We start from the raw sequence: 18,016 nt of genomic DNA, 5'->3' as shown, positions 1-18,016 counted from the left end.
CGGGAACGTGCTTGATCAGTGGCATTTTTTATATATATATATATATATTATTCAATAATGTCTCCTACATTATCAAAATGTTAAATACCGAGGATGATGTAATATAAATGCATTTTGAAAACACACAGTAATTAGTCTTTTTTAAAATAATAAAAATATTCCTTTAATAAAAATAGGATTTTTGAATTGCATGTGTTGAAACATACAATTAAAAAAGCACCAACATTTTTAATTTGCTAGTAACGAGTGTCGTAACCTAATTACGATATTATTATATTTTGGAGTGTCTAAATGATTGCGCAATAATTTTTAGATAGTTGAGAAGATATATTTTTAAATTATACAAACGACTGCATGAAATCTGCATAGCCAGATTCCTCATTGGGAGTACATAAAAACTGCCCAAAGAAGCGTTCCTGTACGATCCATAGTTTACGAGAAAAATACGAAAAACAAAGTATGACGTCACTGCCGGTTCCAAGAAGAAACACATTATTGTACATATCAACAGCAGTATACTATGCACAATTTAAAGCAGATGTAAGATTTTAACATTTTAAACATTATCGTCTGGAAAGATATGCAATTACCGTTGTTGATAAGTCCAATAAAGTTTTTTTCGTGCACCGGCAGTGACGTCATACTTTGTTTTTCGTATTTTTCTCGTAAACTATGGATAGTACAGGAACGCTTCTTTGGGCAGTTTTTATGTACTCCCAACGAGGAATCTAGCTGTGCAGAGTTTATGCGGTCGTTTTGGGACACCCTGTATATAAATACGTTTCCTTTTTCTTCTTTGATATCTATAAAACTTCAAACTACGATTTCAGCGCAATTAATATAATTGTTGTGCTTTTCAGCGAAAGGTTTTTCAAATTTAAAACTATAAACTTTTTTGAGAACTACACTTTTTTTCTTATTTGACAAATGTAACTGAAGAACCTGAAGAATATTTTCAAAAATTCTGGTAGCTGAGAAAACACGATTTCAAATTTGACAATTTCAACTTATTTAAAATGTCTTAAAAGCTGACTCATAAAATTTTGCTGAAAGAATAATTATTTGTCCTTTATTCAGTCTTCTAGTAAACAGGGTGAGTTTAAATGGAGTCCAGAAACAGAAGGTATGCTGATTGGCTGTCTGTATTATGGCCAATTAGTTGGCGTTCTTCCTGGCGGCCGGATGGCAGAACTATACGGTGGCAAAAGAACAATTATGGGATTCATACTGCTAGCATCTTTGTGTACTTTTGTAGCCCCTTTTGCAGCACGTGTTTCTATTATATTGTTTGGGGTATGCAGGTTCCTAGTTGGTGTTGGAACGGTGAGTTAAAATATTTGAAGTTTTAGTACTTATTGTAATTTTTTAATAAATATATTGAGTTCTACTTTTTTTTCCCTATAAAACAGCCGAAAAATTAGAATTAATAATATGGTTTTAAGTAGAATTAATAATAATACAATCTCGTAATTTTAACCTATAAAATAAAAAAAGGAATAAAATAGTGTTTAAATGCATTTTAAAGGAACAATTCCGATGTCTAATAGAATAACCGGCTCTTTACAAACAATAATCATCATTTTGTAATGCGTAATGCAAGTTACATAATTCACTTGTATATTTCAATCGGCGTAGCACATTTTAGGCTTATTGAAGTAAGGCAACTAAGCTTTATAAAAATTCGAAAATATATAATTTATTGCTCAACTGACTTTTTTTTCAAGCATTTTACAATACCCTCAAATTGAGCCGCGATGGCTCAAGGGAAAGAGCATTCGCTTTAGAGTGAGCTGAACCGGGATCGATTCTAGCAATGGCTGGTCGATACGAATTCCGCATCCGGCTTGAACCGACCACAGTACTGACGTGAAATATCCTCAGTGGTAGACGGTTAATAGGTTAGAGTCCCCTTGCCGTCCAGCTGACCGTGGGAGGTTCTCGTGGTTTTCCTCTCCATGTAACGCAAATGCGGGTTAGTTCCATGAAAAAGTAATTCACGAAGGTAAATTTCTCCCAATACTTGATCCAGGAGTTTCCTTGTGTTCTGGATTAGGTTCAAAATTGCAAGGTTATGGAGTTGAACATTCGTAGTCGTAAACCCAAAAATTGGGTCGGCTGTTCAACTACTTTCTTTCCTTCCAGACGCGGATACGTACCTAGGTTAGTAAAACCCTTACCTGTATAATCCGCGTCTGGCCATTATTCCAGCCAACCTCAACCCCGGGAACGTGCTTGATCAGTGGCAATTATAAAAAAGCAGTTCAACGACTGTTATAAATAAAATTTAAAGAAAAATACACTCAGATTAATGAATTATTATTGTGCATAGTCTCATTAAAGGGTTTTTTTTGCAACAAGCCAAAGTGGATTTTGTGTAATTATTCCTCGCACATTTTCTAATTAGCCTAAAGTCATTTAGGCTTATTGTAATAAGCTTAAAAATATTTGGAAGAAATTAAAAAGTACTAAAAACTTTTCAGGCTAACCGCATGAGGTTTTCGTGACTTTTTTCTCCGTGTAACGCAAATGCTGGTCAGTTCCATCAAAATTCTTCCACGTAGACAATTTTCTCCTAGTCCTTGATTCAGGGGTTTCTTGTGTTCTGGATTGGGTTCAAAATTACATGGCTATATAGTTAAACAATGGTAGTCGCACACTTAAAATAAGATAAGCTTCTCAATAAAATACAAAATTAATCTACAATTAGCCACGGGGGGCCTAGGAGATTAAGCGCTTGCATTCAGATGAGATGACGCAGGCTCGAATTCCAGTGGTGACTGGTCGATATCATTCTGCTTCCGGCTCGCATCGACCACAGTGCTGACGTAAAATATCCTCAGTGGTAGATGGATGAGTTAAAATCCCATTGCCGCCAATATCAAGCTAACCGTGTAAGGTTTTTTGTGGATTTCCTCTAGACGCAACGCTAATGTGGCTTCCACCAAAAAGTCATTCACGAAATCTAGTTTGGTTCCCTATTGTTTGTCAAAATGCTTTATTCGGTAGCTCTCTCATTTTCTGGGTTGAGTTCAATCATTAGGCTACGGAGTTGAACGACGATGGTCGTAAATTAAAAAATAGGTCAGCTATTAGATGCGCGGTTATAAAATAAAATAAGATTAGTTCTTGCATTTAAAGTTTAATCTGCTAAAGTACTTTCTAGGTTAGCTCCATAGTTATCACTAAGTCTGGACAAATATTAAAGAAATAACCAAACGTAAATGGATTCAATATAGATATTTTAAACGCATGCCTTCATCTGCTGCTAGATTGTAATGCGACACAAATATATCCTTTATTTTTTTGTAGCATACTTAACTGTTAAAAATTAGCTCGTGAGTTTTAAGCCGCTTATTTGCAAGAAATTTTTATGTTTTTCCACTCATGATATTTATTTTAACTTACCTCTCATGATATTTAATGAATTTTCAGTGCCTTGAAGAAAGATTTTCTCTATTTTCACAAAACTTCTTCCCTGAAGATGTTTTAAGTAATTGTTCATCTAATTGTTCTAACAAATTGTTCTATCTAATTGCTCTATCTTGACTTATACAATTGTTCTATCAAACAGTAAATTCAGTTTCAGGAGAGAATACATTTTATATGGATTCTGTAAATTGGAGTCCGAAGATCAAAGGAAGTCTGATTCCGATGATCGAATAAATAAAATAAATAATCCGGTTAAATAAGCGGAGGAAATAAGGTTTAAAACCTAATTTGTCACTGATCAATCATATTATATAAAATTATGATATTATCGCTGAATTAAGACATTTTTAAACAATTTTTATAAAGTGTTTGGAAAGTTCATTATAGGCAAACAACTAATCGATAATTAAAATCAACCAAGAATGACAAAGTGATGAAAAGGATTAACAAAATGAAAAAAAAATTATAAAAAAGAGTGAGATAAAATGAAGATAAAAATGTTTTGTAAAATCCTTTCAACGAAATGAGTATCGCGGTTAGTTATTTGTGATTATGACTTCTAATATCCTTTCAATAAGTAATTACTAAGAAATGAATATAAAAGTTACAAAATAAAATATTTCATCAAACATTATATCAGCAAATTATAGATAATAAAAATTATATTTAGTACAATTATCAGTGATCTTTAGTTGGAACGTTTGTTTATGCAACACATTTAACAAGCGTGTAAGTCATTTGAGAAGGAAAAATACGAGAAGAATTACTATACTAATAAATTTTATGTCTCATCACTTTTTTATGCCCACTCAAGGTCTGCAATATAGAGTCACTCAATGCTGAAACTTACCTTTGAACTTTTCGAGTAGTCAGTTTTGAGTAAAAAGAAGTTTAAAAAACTCTCTAGAAGAAAAATGTGTAATGCAAAGAATTTTAAAGATAAGCCTTTAATTTTACCCTTTCATCAACTACACTAAAGTTCCATTTAATTAATGATAGCCAGTTAATAATGTGCTAGGTTAACGACTCCCATTCGACAAAATGAGCGTTGCGTGGAGAGTACTGACTGACGACCTGTTTATGACTAGCATTCAATTTCCGAAATCATCAGAAAACTCGGATTTTACTGATCAACGTCATCTTTTAGTGAGTAAGGTGATTAGACGTCCTCAAGTCTTGTGGTCTGTCCTCAAATTTTCCTGATTGTGTTGAAAATCATCTTTGAGGACAGAAAATATCTCCAAATTTCAACTTATGTCCTCAAATGCTTTCCAAATTTTATGGGAACATATTATTTTTTATATGCAATCAAATAGAGAAAAAAAATGGAAAATGCTCATTTTTTATTAAACAAGATAGTTTTCTCTAGAAAAGAACGCAAGCAAAAAGTGCAAAAGCACCATGCTTAAACTAACAGATGAAAACGCCACACTTGTCTTATAATTCTGCATCCAATATCTGTTATCAAATTTTTTTTCAAAAAGTCTTTGTTGCACGTACAAATTAATATTTTTCATAAATATATGGGTATCCTCAAATCACAAAATTCCGAAGGCACTCCTCTGATTTGTCCTTAAATTATGGTTTATAAATCTATTTACCTTAATCTAGAGTATACTGAGTTTGACGTGCTAATATATGGACACCAATATGTACGTCTAGATAATGAACATTCACGAATAGGGGGGGGGGAGATCGAGAAAACTGCTAAGGAAAAAGTAAGCAGCAAGTAAAGTGCAACATTTGTTCAAATTGGTACCCAGATGCAAGCCACAACGTTAGTAAACGGACCGTGCAACGCTTATTTTACCGTATGCGCTTTTAGAGCCAAAGTTAACAATAATGCCAACACTAACCAATGCTAACACTAATTCAATGTATTTTAAACCAAATGATATTATTATATTAAAAATATGACAGTTAAAAAGTTTTACTACAGTTTAAATTGGGAATCCTAATTTACTAAACATTCCTCAAATATTTTTCATATATTTGTCAGTTTCGTGAAGCGAATTTAAGATTTTCTTAGGTTGCAAGCGTTAAATTTCCTTATTTATCTTATACTTTTCTTAATTAAAATTTGATAGCATTTATCTTAAACTATGCATGCTAATTTGTTTGGCATAAACAAAGGAAATTTGAAAAAATATATGCATTTTTTGATTTGCAGTCTATGATATAGTCCATGTACCCTATTTGTAGTTTATAAGCCATAGAGAAGGATTAAAATTTAATTATCTATGGTTAAGCACTTACATAATAATTAATGTATTTGATCGAAATATTTACCAAAAACTTTTTTATGCCATCAGTTTCAACTAGCTTACCAAAGTTTTATAAAATAATAGAATTGGCAAACATTGCATACACGTTAAATGACTTTATTTGAGACTTTTAAAAGAAAAAAAAGAGCAGAACAGAAAAAATTTAAAATTTATCATGATTACAGAAATTTAGATATCTCATGAAATCATTTGATAAAAGATATAAAGATATAACATGGATTATTTCAAACTACATATACATATTTTTTTGGTTATAAGAGAAAAAAGAAATATATCTAAATTTCTTCTAGAAATTATTGAATTTAAAAATCATGTTATATTGAAATTAAATTACTAATCATATGAAATGATATAATCTAGGCTCCTGTAATTCCTGTGCTTTTTTATCTCCTATCTCGATGGATTCCAGAAACAGAGAGAAGTTTAAGCGCATCAATCTTACTCGCCGGATATGGTGTCGGTACCTTTGTTTCATTTATAACAGCTGGATTCCTATGCACATCCGATATACTAGGTGGATGGCCTTCGGTGTTCTACTTTGGAGGTAATTGTTAATATATTTTGGAAGATTTATGTGGGTTATCATTTTAAAGTATTATGTAAAGGTTGCTTAAATTAAAAGCTTACACGCACGGTGCAGTTACAAGGGCAACAGCCATAGGCGCGCCATCATTCTGGATTATGATGGGGGATAGGAAAATTGCACCAATATTGCATATAACTGATTAATTATTCACCAGCGTGTATTTGGTGGTGAAATAGAGTGAAATAGAGGCATTGTATTGAAATAGACGCAATCGGAATAAAACAGTGCTTATTAGTAGGATTCTTAGTTAAAGAAAATGATTGCATTGTTTTCTTTACTATTCGTATAGAGTGCTGCATGCAAGTCACAGGCCATAATTCTTCGAATACATAGAATCATTTCGTCTGCAGCAGCAAGGGATACATTCTACATAGCAGCAGTTGTTTTCCTAATCTTAGCAGAACTTATACTAATGTCTACTTCTTACAAAAAATTTTCCCCCTTTGTCCTAGACAGTTCTCCAGATAAACAGCCAAATTATTGACGATAAATATCGGAATTTGACATAGACTTTTCTTTCTCCTTCTGCTCTGAAAAGGATGGATACTCAAAATTCAAGTTTCCTGGTATATGCTCAGAGCGAACATTTCGTCAAAGTGACGACTTCAAGGAAATGAATTTCGTCAAAAGTAAAAAAAGAGAATATTTCTTTAATCTACTATTTTTTCACACCTAATAGTGCCTAACTGGTGTAATCATCTATTGTTGATCACTTCATCGTGGGCACCATGCAAGTGGATCACTGTCTCCCCAATAACAATAGAAGGACAGATAGAACAGATAGAAGCTTTTGCCTCGTTAATTTAATTAAATAAAAATTATATTATTAAAACGAATCTAGTAATGGGAACTAAGTATCATTTCATTGAATAGATAATGTAACTTTGATGAAGATAATTAGATCTTTGTCTTCACAATAAGGTTACGTAAAGGATGATTCAACCCAATTTGATAACGGCCATCTTTCTTTCTGTTCCTTCAATCATTCTTCCCTTCTTTATTTTATCTAATTGCTTCTTTTTACTTAATTTAAATAGTTTTTGGACATTTCTGCAATGCGCAGTTCTTAATAGTTTCATTGTTGACAAAAATAAGGAAAATATATCCAAGGCAAGCAGTGACGTGCAGGTATATGTGGATATCCGGGGTCAACTCTTTAATTAAATACCTTTGAAAAGAGTAATGGTCGATGCTTTTTTGAATAAAAAAGAAAAGCAATGCGAAATATTTAGAACGATCAAAAATGAAAATACATATTTGAAATTATTTCGATTTAAATATTTGAGGAAATTCTTATATAGTAGAAAATTTATTATTTCCAGAGTATTCTTAAGGTTTTCTTAAACGCTGTGAATGTTTTTTTTAATGATCTAATATTTCATTTTTAAATTCGCTTCAAAATCATAGTTTGTTCTTCATAAAATATTAGTTAAATATCTGTTAAAAAATTATATTCCGTGATAACATAATAGTACAAAATCTTAAAATCTTATGTCCTTAGTGGTCAAATTAATGTCCACTTTGTATGTCTAGAATCGTTGATAGCCTCATCCTCTCACTGCATGTCACTGAAGGCACGATGCGAGTAGAAAATCTATCAAAAGTGTTTGGAATATGTGCAGGCATGCGTAAGATTGGGGATAAAATAGTACTTTTCACACTTGAGAGTCGGCTAACCTAGAGTTTAAAGTTTAAAATCTCACTGGGTGAGAGTTTTTAGAAGAGAATCACAAAGTTATTAATGTCTAAGTTATCGTAATGAATAGTGTCTGAATGATTTTTTGTTTTTTTAAAGCTGGTCACATTTGACAAAACTACCATAATTTTACAAATAACACTAAAATATTTTAAATACACCCTAAAACTTTGGAGTAAATATTAGAGTATCCAGGTAAGAGAAACATCCCTAATTAGAAGCAGAGTAATTAAAAAATGACATGAACATAAGTAAATGAGTATTTGATAAATTAATAATATAATTCCGAAAATATAAAGTAGTTACAGAGGTTAATTGTTAATAGTTTTGAGACACGGACTGTGAGAAAATGTGATGATAAACTGTTGAGAGTATGAGAGGGAAAGATTTTAATGGATGTATTTGGTGAATGGAGCTAAGATGTGATCTGAGAAATGCAGATGAAGAATAGGGCCAAACGGGAAGATTTTCATTTATAAAAACAAAACAGTTATAGAAACAGATAAAAAGAAAGATAATCCAAAGGTTGTACCAAGCAGACAGAATGAAGATAAGCAAGACGGATCATGCGTTAGAGTCCCCTTGCGGCTAGTCTAGCCGTGGGAGGTTCTAGTGGTCTTTCTCTCCAGATAACGCAAATGCTGGTTAGTGCCATCAAAAACTCCTTCACGAAGGCAAATTTTTCCCACTACTTGATCCAGAAGTTCCCTTGTCTTCTGGATTGGGTTCAAAATTATAAGGCTACATAGTTGAACATTATTAGTTGTAAATCCAAAAACTGGGTCGTCTGTTCAATGAAGGTTATAAAATAAAATGTAAAAAATTAATTAAAATGCTAGATGACAAAATCAAGTTCATGGGGACTTGTAAGGACCGAGGGTTATTAAGTTGAAACAAACAGCAAGTAGTAGATAAAAATGGCATAAGTTCTTAAAAATGTCCTTAAAAATGTCTAGATGAGTTGTTGCACGATTATGATTCCAAATTAATAGTGCCAAATATTTAATATGTAATTGTAGAAAAAAAGTCATGAGTTCTGACTTTGTTTAAATATTTTAAAAGTATATTGTTATAAATATTTTTTCTTGGAATGTATATCAAAAAATAGTTTTTTACGAAAGAAATTTTTATTTTTGTCCATTGAATTTATAAACATGCTGTGCTTCATCTTTTGATGTGATTTTGTTTTAAATTATTAAAGGTATTTGTGGATTTTTATGGTGTAGTCTGAGCTACCTCTTAATTTATGGCGAGCCAACAGATCACCCTAACATTACTGAAAAAGAACTAAAATACATTGCAGGAAATTTAGGACCAACAGAACAAAAACAGGTAAGCTATTTAAAGCCGAAAATATTTGATTATCTCATAATATACTTATTAACAATACGTTCAAATACGTAAAAACACCATCCAAGAAGCTATTTTTTTCTTAATATAAAACTAAAAATACCTTTATTATGTCGAGAGGAATTGCATTTTTCAAAGTAATATCTATAGAAATAATAAATGGTACTTGGAATACAAAATTTTATTTCAAGTAACATTACTGCTTTATGCTGCGCAGAGATGCCAACTGCTCCGGGCACGTCAAAATGATTAAAAAAACGGTAAATAGCTACAAAGTAAATTTTGCAAATATTTGACTATTTTTGCTTGCTTTTTAAAAGATATAGCATGACATAAGTACTATAAAACGGTGAATTATATAAGCCTACGAATGATTTAGAAATAGTGGTGGATGAAAATCTACTAAATTGGATTTATGAAACCAAGAATCACAATTGATAAACTACCACTTTAAAATATATATTTGCTGTCCGGAGCAAGTTCGCATATCTGGCTACGTATATCTTGGCATGGTATTTGAGTGACTGAGGTATTGAATTTGATTAAAATGTTGGTAAATATTTTGTACATTAACACGTTCACGCCGGGAAAAGTGAAAATACTGGTACGGGAGAAGAGAAAATACTGGTAGAAGAACTATTTCAATATTAGATAATATTCGGGAGGAGTTAATCTATTCTCAACAATAACAATTCACTGTAAGGAAATTTATCACGGCAAAGAAGCAATTCAATATAAAAATTGCATCCGTTAAAAACAATTGGTAGTTATGGATTTTAATCATTCCCGGAAAAAAAACTAAAAAATGAAATTTATTGTTACCAGTTTTTACTTCGGTGCGCTGCCAAGATGAGACAATCTAGCGTGACCCACCGGTGGGTACCCCGGCGTGAATGTGTTAAGACAAAGAGAGCGAGAGAATTCTTGAAGATAATTTGAACATAATCTATTTTTTGCTTACTTCAGTTTAAGTACATTTTAGAATTACTTAAATACATTGCAATGTTTTTATGATGATGATTCTGCTATGAAGAGTAATTATAGTTTTTGCTTTAGAATTGTGTAAGTTTCTTAAAAATGTACTTCTCATTTAATTGGAAAGTGCAACTTTAAAGCTATTTTTAGAAGGCTATCGTTGTATGAAATTAAGCTTTTTTGCGAACAATATACAATTTTTATAAGTACTGTAAGTTTGCAAAATTTATTCATAACTTTTAGGTCAAGTTTAACCTATCGTTAGCACGCAACCTCTCTGTTTATTCTGAAAACGGAGTAAAACATCAATATGGAGAAAATTCACAGTTTTGAGAAAATGAAAAGCGTTTGTGGTCTAACTTTTTAATATTTAAAAACTTACTAATTGCAGCATTATCCGGGCTAATAAAAAATTTGCAAAAAAAAAAATTGAATATGGCATTAATTTTGAGAATTTTCACCTAGGTAGAAAATGTCACCAAACTGGAGATTTTTAAAAAAAGTTTAGCAACTTTTAAAATATTTAAGTTATTTATCCGTTTTAAAGTTCAGACAATTCTTCGCACAAGATATACAGTTTAAAACTATGGCTTTGATTTAAGTGTAGAACAGTTTTTTTACTTTCCTTACCTAAAAGCTTCAAAAAAATACGTTAAGGGATTTGAATAAATCTAAGTTCTGAATTTAATTTAGATTTGACAATTATTTACTAAAAATGTTACATTCTTATTAAATAAAAGCAACATGACTTATTTTTTATTTAAAAAAAGTCTCCAAATTTAATGATGAAGTCAATTTTTTTGGCAAATCCATAACTAAATGATGTAACAGGTCGTCGTTGTCTTGATAATACCTAGAACTACACATTATACTGAGAGCACACCTATCGTGGGTTACGAGGGATACAAACTATGGGGACCATATATACCAGATTGCGGCTAACCCCTATATTTTAAAGGTAAGGTAACTGAATCAGTCCAAAAAAAAAGGTATGTTTATTCAGAGAAAGTGTGTTTTTGTGTTCAAATTGGGATTAAAATATCATGAGCAATAATTAATTAGCATATTTGAAGTCACACCCTCGAGCCATTAAGATTGAGTCCTAGAACGTGAAGATCCGATCATTAGAATAAAAATTATTGGGGGTTATTCGTTTTTTTCCCCGCATTGCACATACAATTACTTCCTTCATATGGTGCATATTTTATATTTTGTCATTAGCATCATATTATTATTATCATTTGTATCATATCTAATATTTTTTAATAAATGAAAACATACAATAGCAGTTTATTTAATCCTGTGGTGTCAGAAAAGTTTTCTTCAAAAATGCACAGATAATTTAAATATGCATTTATTAAAGTGCCACCAAAAAAACTATTTAAAGCATTTTTAATCAAATTTTTTCAGATCAAAAAGATTCCATGGAAATCTATTTTAAAATCTAAAGCTTTCTGGTCTTTGGCTATAGGGTATTTTGGGCAATTTTGGATTTTAGGGTTTTTCTGCTCGGTCCAGGCTTTGTACATGGGAACTATTCTAAATATAGATAGCAAAATGGTATGTATAAACACATTTGTGTAATTATTTGTAATATTTGTAATTGTATAACATAACAATGATTAATGTTTACGAGAAATGTACTTAATTAGACTGGTGAATTGTCTAGCTGGCCTCATTTGGTACGAGGTTTATTTGCCTGCTTATGTGGATATCCTGCAGATTGGGCTTTGAAAAGACGTTATGTCAGCAAGGAATTTCTCAGAAAAGGAGCTACTGCTATAAGTAAATAACAAAATTTTACTTTTGATATATCCATTGTGTTCTGAAATTATCACCATTAATATGCAGCGTGATTCAGCATAATTTCGAATTTCAGTAGTATTCGTTGTGGTGTAAAACTGAACATTCTGAACTGTGATGAACATTCTGAAACTTGATAGAATAATTCATCATAACCGGTTGTTTTTATAATTAAAACGATTTGGCGGCTTTAAAATCACGCATAGAGATATCAATGTTAAAAGTATTAGCTAAGCCTAACCTTTTTGAGAAGAACCAAGTTTAGCGAACCGTTCAGATTATTCCTAATCAGCAAGACAATTAGCTTCTATAGAGCGTGAATAGGACTGGATTTCATTTGTTCTTTGTTAGGATCCTCTTTAAAGTTTTATTCTCAAATAAATTGGTTTTGGAAGGATTTATTCCATTATTTGCTCTTACTAATTTCGCTGGTGATTGGTCAAGATTAAATATGCTTTTGTCCTTCCTCACTTAAATATTAATTTATGCAAGAGCTTGCTGTTTCGTTTTATTTCTCCTGTCTTTTAACTATCTCATTTTTGAGTAACAATATCATGGCAATTATTGTAATTTCAATTTCTAGACAACCAAAAAAAAATTATCAATTTTTTTTAACCGGAATTGAACAGCCATCACAATTCTGAGTTTATGACTATAAATGTTCAACTCCGTAACTTTGCGTTGCAGGGATAGGAAAACCACCAAACAATTTCACGGTTAGCCTGATGGATTCTAACCAGGGAGATTCTAACTTCTGATCCTTCTATCACTGAGAATATTTTAGGTCAGCACTCTAATTGGTGCAAGCCATGAGAAGAATTCGTATCAACCATCTACCTCTTGGATTCGAACCTGTTGTACCTCAATGTGAGCCGAACGTTTTATCCCTTGAGCCTCGCGACTCAAGAAAAAAAATTCATTGATTCGATTAATTAAACAATTCAAATAATCGGTTTTCAAATGAGTGAAGCTTGATCGGCTGCATCTAAAGTGCAGAATTTTTCGTTATTTTATATTTTAACAAGTATCGCAAATCTATAAAAATAGCTTTCATTTCAAAACATCTAACAGAAACTTATTAACAGGCTATTATTGTATACTATTATCAAAATTATTTCATGTTTTCTTAATAGTTTGTAAGAAAATTCTAACTTTGTCGTTTTGACCGAAATATTAACACTCTAAACGCTGATACTTTTTGCTTCTTGAAGTTGGTATTCATTAACTGAGTTATTGTTTTCCTTTTTTAAGATTCCGTGTTTGCTTGCCTTGGATTTGTAGCCATTATTGTAGCAGGGTGTGATCCTATTCTGAATACAGTATTCTTCACCTTGGGTGGTTTATTAGGTGATTTTGTAACATTTGGAGTTTGCATGGCTGGAGTTGACATTGCCCCAAACTTATCAGGTACGTTAATGCATTCATGCTTATAACATTCGTAATAATAAATATTTTATTGGGTTTGCGCAATGTGATGCTAATTTATCCGCCATTTGGGCCATTTATATACAAATCTGTATCCTAAAAAAAATCTCACATTTGCTTATTGTTAAGTAATTGAATCGTAAGAATCACTTAAGTGTACTTCTTTTCACCTAAACAGATAATAATATACCCAGAAAATTTTTAAAAAAATAGTTACATGATTTTTCAAAACCTCACCACAGTGACATATTCTATTCAAAATTTTAAAAAAATTATACGGATTTTAAAATTGTTTCCTTTTCTATGTCAGTGACTTGGAATGCTTTGCATAAATGTTCTCAGATATTTCATTTTTTGAATATCTATTTCAATCGCAAGATTTGCTGTAAATTAATGCTAATTAGCAGTAATTAGCATAAAAAATTGTGTTTTACAACTGTATTTATCTAGGAAATCAATTAACTCGTGCGGGTTGATTTACGAGAGCCAAGATATAAAGTCTTCAAAAATATTGTCCATAAAAAACGCATTTTAATATTATATTGATGTTTCAGAAAGGTTATACCTTAATCGATTCTATTTACAGGTACTTTGTCTGCAGTTTTAAACATAATTGGAGTTGTACCGTTTTTTGTTATACCTGCTTTGGTTGGATTTTTCACCACACACGAGGTGAGAAAATTTAAGTTATACTATATGTATTAAATACTAAGTTGAATTTTTTGTGTTCTGCTATTTTTATGTACTGATGTTATTAAGGAGTTGTATCCGTGTATTTTTTGAAATTTAGATTTAAATATGTTCATTACTAGTTCTTTAAATCGGATATAACATACCGTGCTGATTGGTCTTATTCGGTAACACAGATGCTAACATATGGTATAAGCCAAAGTACTTATTATGTTTATATATCAAATATTACAGCTGGGACGCGCTTGGTTGATTTATTGTAAACATGTTTACAATTCCGTCTCTTAGAAATACTTTATGTAGTTTTAAAAAGAAAACATCACTGTAATAGATGTAACAATTTTATAACGTTTGCGACGTTTGAATTTTTTTTTAAAAGTCACAGAAGCGTATGAACTACTGCCCAATTTAAACCTTTCATTTATGTTTCTGAAAGGTTTCATCAACATTGAAATACATTTAAGTTAGATTCAAATATTATCATATTAAACTAATTGATTTTCCGAACTATTTACAGACATAAAACTAATCTGTGATAGAGCAAAAACCAGAAGCTATTTAAAAATATTGATAAATTTATGTACCATTTGAAAAATTCCTAGTTGCAATTAAAATGGCTTATTCAAGTTTAACTCCCATGGCAAGATCTACTACAAATTCCTCAAAAAAAATTTATTTATTTATTTATTTTTTATTTATTTTTTTTGTGCTAAGAACTTTACACTTTGTCCCTTAATGCGCCATTGCTCACTTCTTGGGATTGAGTTGATTAAAGAAATATTTTTTGAAAGCTATGTAACTTTAACGTTTACAAACGGACTAAAATTAATTTTTAATGATAAAAAACAAAATATTTATTTTTATACATATTTTTTTAAATCATACGTTTTTTTTCTGAATCACATGATACTAAAGGATTAAGTATGTAATATATTTTGACTTTTTCACACATTTATGAATTCTCTTAAATGATTTTTGAGAAACTTACTATGAGTTGATTGCTGTAGATAGATAAGAGAAAGTAAAAATTTTCTTTCAATTCTTTAACATTATGGTTTGGAATTTTTTTTTGAAATTAATAACTCAGATAGTGTAAGAAATCACATTAACTCAAAATGAAGCTCATTTATGAAAAGAAAATGGAATGGAATGAAAAAAATGGAGAAGAAAATTAAAGGGAAAACAATGGATAATTAAAATAATTATAAGGATAATGCTATTTTTGACTCTAAAAAATTAAATTTAAGAATATTTTTTAGCACAAGGGTGAATCTGAAATATTCATTTTGCTTGTTTCAATATGTTTTTTATTACATTTTTATTTTGTTCCGAAATATTTATTCGAACTTAAATTATTTTTTGTAGCGATCCAGAGCGCAGTGGAGGTTTGTTTATTACATAATTATAGGAGTAGTGGCCATTTCTACTTTAATATTTGTTCTATTTGGAACATCAGAACCTCAAACATGGGGAACATGTGAGGAGGAAGTAGAAAACAAAGAGAAGGAGAAGCAAAAAGAGCAAGATTCAAAAAATGAAAAGAAATCAGAAGCTAATCATAAAGAAAAACTTTAACTATAATAGGTATTAAATTATGTGTTTGTAAATTAAATGTTTTTTAATAAAATATTACTTTTTTACATTAAGTATTTTTTGCCTTATTTTCAATACCGATTCACATAAGGGAATTGTTTGGAAAATATATTGCAATCAACGAAAGAAAGTGTATAAATTTATGTTTATTAACCACCAATTTAAGGTTTCTTATGATTCAATTGCAGAGTATCCAAACAGAGAAACATTTAAATATCTCGGGAAGTACACATGTGATCGAAAATCTAAAAGTACATGGAATATTTTCAAACGATGCATTTAATGACACCAAACGGGACCCTAAATCTCACCCCCTGAGGTGGAGTTGAGGTGCAACTTAAAAATTTTAAATAGGATTCTCTATTTTTTTATTGAAGGTTTGAGTTTTCCAGAAAAAAAGTATTAAAGTTCAACGTGTAGGTTATTGCCTTTTCAGTCATAGGTAATGTTGTGATTGCAAAATGAAAATGTCTGAAAATAGTTCCAAATAGAGATATCATGGGAAATACATGACAAATCACAAAAATAAAAATAGTCATTTCGAAAAACTATTTAATGACATTAAATTTGAACCTTCTCTTACGGCCCGATGATAAAGAGATTCTAGCGGTTAGAGAGTTGTTTAGTCCCATTGCAACTCTTGAAAATATTTCTCATGTGTATTTTTAGATTTTTTTTATCCCATGTGTATTGCTGGAGGTGTTTGATCATTTTCATGGTTTTGGATATCTTGTAGATGGATATTGGATATATATGGTCGCTAGTAAGGAAATAATTTTACTTTAATTCCTGGTCTTACAGAAATGACGGAAAGTATATAAAAATTTATGAAAAAAATGCAAGATGATAAAAATGTACGGTTTGCTGCGTTGTCTTAAAAACAGACCTTATTGTCATTAAATATTCCAAACTGGATATAGAAAATTCAAAAGTAGCACAACAAACTAAAAAAAAACTATTAAGCTATGTTTTCAAAAAAACCAGCTGAAAACAACGTTAATATACCCTTATTGCAAAAATATTCAGTTGAAATACTGTATGAAGAATAGAACGTAGTTATACAATCTTTACTACCATCAGCAGTGCCGTAGCGAGCTTAACTCGCGCCCGGGGCACAATACCTTTTTAGCGCCCCCCCCCCCTCACTCGAAAACCATCTAATATTATAAGTAAAATATACTCGCAAAGTAATAAATAAATTAAGTAAAATAAATAAAGTCATAGGCTCAAGCTAGGCATTAAATTTGAGACAAAAAATGTAGTTGAGAAAACAAAATTAGATTTTGAAATGTATATGATCATCTAGAATTAGTTCAAAAGATACCCATTATTTATTTTACATATTTATGAAGAAATATTTTAAAAACACGCAGTTTTAAAACAATAAAAAAGTAAATATTTATTATCTCTAAGGAGATACATATATTTAATAATATGATTATAATACAATTATAAAACTAATTACTATGTGTAAATTTTCCGCTTTTGATGAAGCAAATTTATCAATAATATCATCAAAGTTGATCATTTCAAATTTTTCTCTTTCCACACTTAAAAATGCCAGGTCACTTAGGTGATCTTGTCCCACCGTTGATCGTAGATATGTCAAAATTAATTTTAATTTGCTGAATGACCATTCGCAGTTAGCAATTGATACTGAGATAGTCAGGAGTATTTGAAGTGCCACTCTCAGGTTTGGAAAAACATCTTCTCCATACGGGATTATAAAAGTAAGAAATTCTAATGGAGTTTTAAGTTCAATTTCTTTTCTACAAAGGAGTAACATTTTACAGTCACATTCTTCGATAAAGAGTTCTATTCCATTGAAATCTGTATTATACACTGTACAAACATACAAACGATTTTTGTACAGTGCAAATATTTGGAGATAATATATGTAACCACACAGCGTAGATGCCATAAGGAAGTGCTGACAGATACAGGTCGAGTCAGCCAGCCATTAGAAAAGACGTGTCATTTCTATTATGAATATATTATTACAGTTTGATTAGTGTTCCTTTTTATTTACGAATTAACATTTATTATATTTCACTGGCACTAAATTTAAAATATATTTTCCAGAAATAAATTATAATAAAAATAAAAATTATCCAACAATTTTTTTTGTTTTGCTGACCATTTGGCGCCCCTTTGTGAGTAGCGCCCGGGGCATGATGCCCCCCC

The 18,016-nt window shown here is 30.8% G+C and overlaps 1 protein-coding gene across 5 annotated transcripts in view; it reads left to right on the top strand.

Moving 5' to 3' along the window:
• LOC107436818 (putative inorganic phosphate cotransporter) overlaps positions 1–15,885 on the top strand; it is a 36,397-nt gene extending 20,512 nt beyond the window's left edge. For all 5 annotated transcript variants that reach the window (XM_071181425.1, XM_016048631.3, XM_016048630.3 and 2 more), the window contains 8 exons: positions 1,078–1,323; positions 6,075–6,258; positions 9,198–9,328; positions 11,732–11,881; positions 11,974–12,106; positions 13,376–13,531; positions 14,136–14,221; positions 15,605–15,885. In XM_071181425.1, coding sequence (XP_071037526.1) covers positions 1,078–1,323; positions 6,075–6,258; positions 9,198–9,328; positions 11,732–11,881; positions 11,974–12,106; positions 13,376–13,531; positions 14,136–14,221; positions 15,605–15,814 — 1,296 coding nt within the window. In that variant the 3' untranslated portion in view covers positions 15,815–15,885. The remainder of the gene's footprint in view (positions 1–1,077; positions 1,324–6,074; positions 6,259–9,197; positions 9,329–11,731; positions 11,882–11,973; positions 12,107–13,375; positions 13,532–14,135; positions 14,222–15,604) is intronic.
• The last annotated feature ends 2,131 nt before the right edge of the window (positions 15,886–18,016 follow it).

This window comes from Parasteatoda tepidariorum, chromosome 5 (genome assembly GCF_043381705.1).
Source record: "Parasteatoda tepidariorum isolate YZ-2023 chromosome 5, CAS_Ptep_4.0, whole genome shotgun sequence".
NCBI lineage: Eukaryota > Metazoa > Arthropoda > Arachnida > Araneae > Theridiidae > Parasteatoda > Parasteatoda tepidariorum.
The sequence above is the reverse complement of the archived record's forward strand: the minus strand, read 5'-3'. Positions and strand labels throughout refer to the sequence as shown.